At 40.1% G+C, this 4,734-nt stretch overlaps 1 protein-coding gene across 1 annotated transcript; it reads right to left on the bottom strand.

The window, feature by feature from the left end:
- Positions 1 to 340: 340 nt before the first annotated feature.
- On the bottom strand, positions 341 to 4,095 carry sox18 (SRY-box transcription factor 18). Its single transcript, XM_039735360.1, has 2 exons — positions 3,631 to 4,095; positions 341 to 2,957 (listed from the first exon to the last, which is right to left on the bottom strand). The coding sequence occupies exons 1-2, from the start codon at positions 3,971 to 3,973 to the stop codon at positions 2,056 to 2,058; spliced, it is 1,245 nt and encodes a 414-aa protein (XP_039591294.1). The 5' UTR covers positions 3,974 to 4,095; the 3' UTR covers positions 341 to 2,055.
- Between the last annotated feature and the right edge of the window lie 639 nt (positions 4,096 to 4,734).

Here is a 4,734-nt window from a genome sequence, read left to right as displayed (position 1 = left end):
CTCTAATGTTTCCTGCTGTGGAGGCAGGCATGCATTGTATGAAGTGTTTCATCTGACTTCTGATGGTAATAGCAGCCTATTATTTCAGGTCTAACATTGTGCCTTAGGTCTGCCCTACATCCTTAAGTTTGCTTCACTACCTTTGAAATGAAGCTGTCAAGCTACGTCGTGAAGTATCAGAGATTTGGAATGTTTTATCTGGGTAGACAAATGGCCTACAGGAATTCAAAGAGAGTTTACAAACCCCTTGGACTGTCGACCCAAGAAGGGATGAAACAGGCTTTACTCTGAGCTTTACAAATGCCAAAAAAAAGAAATTAGCACCCAAGGACAACTAAAATGATTGATATTTGGTTTATTTGTAGTTACAAAATGATAAAAAAAAATATACAAAAACAATAAAAATTGCTGACAAACCTAACAGGCAAATGCAATCTGGTGTTTGAAATGTGCCTTTTTTTAATGAGCATCTCAAAAAACATTAAAAATGTTAATATATAAAAAAAAAAAACATTTTCCGTTTTCCGTACCCACATTATCCTGCTCAGAATTGCAGGGCAGTTGGAGACTATGCCAGCAGCAATTGGTACATCCCTGTACAGGATGCCTTCAGATACCCACATGGACACTCTAACATGAGAAAACCGGCTTTATTTTTTCAGGCAGAGGCTGGATAACAAGAGAACCCAGAATAAAAACCTACATAGATGTGGCACATTAAAGCTCTGCAAGGGCAGCATTTTCACAAATTGTGATATTTAAATCAATGCATAAAGAAAAAAACTGAAACTGTACATAAATAACTAATGAAGACTTTCACTTTTTAATTGTGCTTCTTGGTGTCTGTTTAATGCAAATATACTGAACAAAACATAACAAAGTAACATAACATTCCTTAAATACAGTTATTCCAGTTTAGGGCTGCAGGGGGTCAGCACTTTCCACAAGGCAAGTAACAGCCCTGGACAGGGTGCAAGTCTATCGGAGGGCACACACCCATTGGGTTCATTTGCAATCTCCAATTAACCTGACCTGCGATCTGTAGGAATATGGAAGGAAATCCAGACTTACCAGAGGGAATTCCACACAAACTCAAGGACAACATGCAAATGAATAACACCCGGGAGGGACCATGTTTGGCAGCAGAGCTCACTGACGTGCCACCAAGCCACCCGAATTAATACTGCAATGTAAAAACTCGTTTTTTGCTCCCGTTGATTCCAGTTAGGCAAGCTTAGAAGACAGTGTCCCTTGAGCAGTTTTTGAAGGACACCACTGAACAGCTAAGGTAGACATTAACGTGCTGCAGGGTTTCCGGGGGATCTGGGGGTCATTTGTTGGTGGAGCAGGTGATCTCTCACATGACAGTGGGAAGGGAGTGCAAAGTTCATCACCTTGAGAGCACAGACGACACTTTTAAAACACTAAGCATGTGATGCAAATCGAAGAAGTTCTGATTACATAAACACGTCATATACAATTATATAATAGATTTAGGCCAGAATTAGCCCATTTTTACCAATTGTTCAACAATCAATGAATTGCACTTTAAAAATCACTACGGCAACACATTAGGCAGGCTAATAAAGGGTTATGTGAGGGATGCTTGTCTACACTTACACTGTAGGCAGAGATGAAACCCGTCAGGCAGAGTGGTAAAAGGTCGTAATTTTTACATGGAGTCACATTAGGCGACCGTTTATTATAATAAGGAAACAGAAACATAACTGTAAGGGAGAAAATAATGAGTATCCTAAATGGTATATAGTAAGTGATATACTATAGGGCAGCAGTGCTTAAAGAGGAAATTTTGGAATCCCTTCAGGTTAAATCTCTCCATATTAGTCACACAAAGTATTTGGTAAGGTGCTTGTAACAGAAGTGTAAGGCTGTATATTTTTAATTACAGATATATAGCCTCCCACTGTGATCATTTTAAAAAAAAAAGTGCTTAAAGATGACCTGAAATTCAACATATTCTGCTTCTCTTGGTAGCTTACTGTTTGGATACGCTCTTGCCCAAATACTTTTGCAGACTAACGCTTACAGTGGCGTCTACCCTGTGATACAAGTGCTGTAGTAGACAGCACTGCTGGCATCCGACAGTGCGGATATCAATGGGCTCTCCTCACAGGATATGTGTCTTGGGGTCATCTTGTTTAAAGATATGTTATAAGCCTGCATCGAGCCATCCAGACGAGTCCTGCTCATGTTTAGATATTGATCAAACTCGTTGCAGTCAACTTCTGTCCAGATTTCCAGGTGTTCTCCACCTTCAACCTGGGGAGCATCAGGTGGGGGAGAAAGCTGCCCCAGATGGCTGGTAAAGTTACCCTGAGGTCCAGAAAACAATTGGTTGTAGTAGATACTGCTACTGTGAGATGACTTTATGACATCCGCAATGGTGGCTGTGCCCTGAGGATATGACATGTGTTGTATTTCTGGCTTCTCCTGTAGGCACTCAGAAGCTTTTTGCTGCTGCTGCTGCTGCTGTTGCTGTTGCTGATGATGATGATGATGATGATGATGAAGATGATGAGGTTGGTAATTAATCCAAGGGCTCAAGTTTACATCTTCACGCATGTGAGGTGGAAAAAAGACAGGATCATTCTCCTCCAGCACATCAAGAGGTGACATCTCAGGGGTGGGCAGCCCATAGCTCTCAAAGTCTGACCCCATAGAGTGCAGGTCTCTGAAGTGGTTTAGCGGAGGCAGTTGGTGTTGACCAAGCTGGCTTCCATTCTGGTGATTCATGCTGAAACTCTCACCACCGCAAGTCTGGGAAAGGCCACGAAGAAGGAGGCTCGGCTCCATCCGTTTGATTTTCTTGGCTTGCTTCTTTCTCCTTGGGCGGTATTTGTAATTGGGGTGATCCTGGAGGTGCTGGACTCTGAGTCTCTCAGCCTCCTCCACAAAGGGACGTTTCTCTGCTGTGTTCAAAGCTTTCCAAGATTGGCCTTTAAGAAATGAATAATTAAATAAATAGTTTGAAATGTAAATACCACTAAATTTGCTCCTGTTCTACATGCACTCACTCTCTAATATATATATATATATATATATATATATATATATATATATATATATATATATATATATATATATATATTTGTACTGTAGGCAATTTATACCAATGAAGTAGTCTAAGAGTCTATTGTGTGCAATTAAGTACAAAATGAAAGCATATTTTTGTTTTTCCCAAAAGTGCATTTCTAAGTTAGTTCTGCTCTGATACTACTTTTGTTATGCTTTTATTCTTCAATCTGGCAAGAAATAAATTAGACACAGGCCTCGTAAAATTATATATTTTTTCCCTTTGATTGTACGTTTTGCCAAAGAAAAGGACAAAGACATTGAAGTAAAAAACTGATGTGAAAGCTTAAAAGTAGTACACTATAGTAGAAGCATTTGGATGCAGAGCCTTAAAACCAAATTTCTCCATACAGTACATGATAATTACAATATGATTGTAATTTAATATAATTGCAGCACTGCAAACAATCCCCAAAGCACTCTGTGTATAAATATACTGCATTTTTGCATCTGTTTCCTATAAGAAATGATTAAAAAGAGGAAGACATTGGCTCTTAAAAATTCCTGAAAATTGTTTTCAATGAAACATCTTCATACCTAGCATTTTGCTCAGGACAGCATTGTGGAGATCAGGGTTTTGTTGAGCCAGGCGTTTCCTTTCATCCTTAGCCCAGACCATAAAGGCATTCATAGGTCGGCGAATCCTTGATTCTCCCCCGGACTTCCCTTCTGACCTTCCGGGGCTCACACTTAATTGATGTCCACACTCGGAGCTGGCAGCTCGACCCTCGGTTGCAGCAACAGGACCTGGATCACCCACTAGGCTCTGGTTGAACCCCAGCCCAGGATCAGAGCCTGGGCTGTGGGGTGCAACCCATGAACAGTCGCCCCTGGGCTGAGAATTCTCCTCTCTACAATAACTAGACTCAGATATATTCATTCCAGCAAGAAAAACCTTGTTTTCACAAAATCTATTATTTGTTCTTGTTTTAAATGGAAATGCTCGTTTACTATTGCCTAAGCCTGGACTGCTGTCTGTACTTTCCTTTAAACCTTTTTTTCCCAAGGATATGAAAGTTGTGGTGTGTGTTGATATGTTGATGGTGTAAATATAGCAATTGTGCACCAATCAGAGTTTGGGAAAGGAGGAGTGAAGTCAGCATTATATTTGAAAAGGGGAGTTGCAACAACCTTCCCCACCCCCACCAATCCAATGGGCTTGTGAAATATGAGAGGTGTATTGTTCATGGGACCAATAAAGTCCTGCAGAGAAGGACGAGAGTTGAATTTAGATTTCCTGCTCAACTTCCAGCTTGGCTCTCTAACTTTTGTCAGGAACTCATGCTGATGTTCAGGCTGGTAAAACTGCACCTAATAGTTTTGTAAATATACTGTAAGCTGCCTTACTCATCAATATTCTGTACAGGGACTTTCATGACAGACCTTCTTGTAGTGTCACTTCATATGATGAATAAATTATTTACATGCTAGATGCGAGATCCTGAAGTCACTAACAGGACTTTTTTTTATTTCTTGTGGAATGATCATTTTTTTAATCTTTTAAAAAATACACACAGATCTTAGAATCTTCATTTGGTGAAAGTAGTTGCCACTTTTGTGACACTAGGAAAAGTTTTCCAGCTTCAGAGCTTCAGGTACCTGGGCTCAATTCAAAGTTGATTTTTCAGTCACCATGTCTCT

The sequence above is a fragment of the Polypterus senegalus genome, chromosome 14 (genome assembly GCF_016835505.1).
Source record: "Polypterus senegalus isolate Bchr_013 chromosome 14, ASM1683550v1, whole genome shotgun sequence".
NCBI classification, from domain to species: Eukaryota; Metazoa; Chordata; class Cladistia; order Polypteriformes; family Polypteridae; genus Polypterus; species Polypterus senegalus.
Note: the sequence above shows the minus strand (reverse complement) of the source record. Positions and strands in the feature narration are given on the sequence as shown.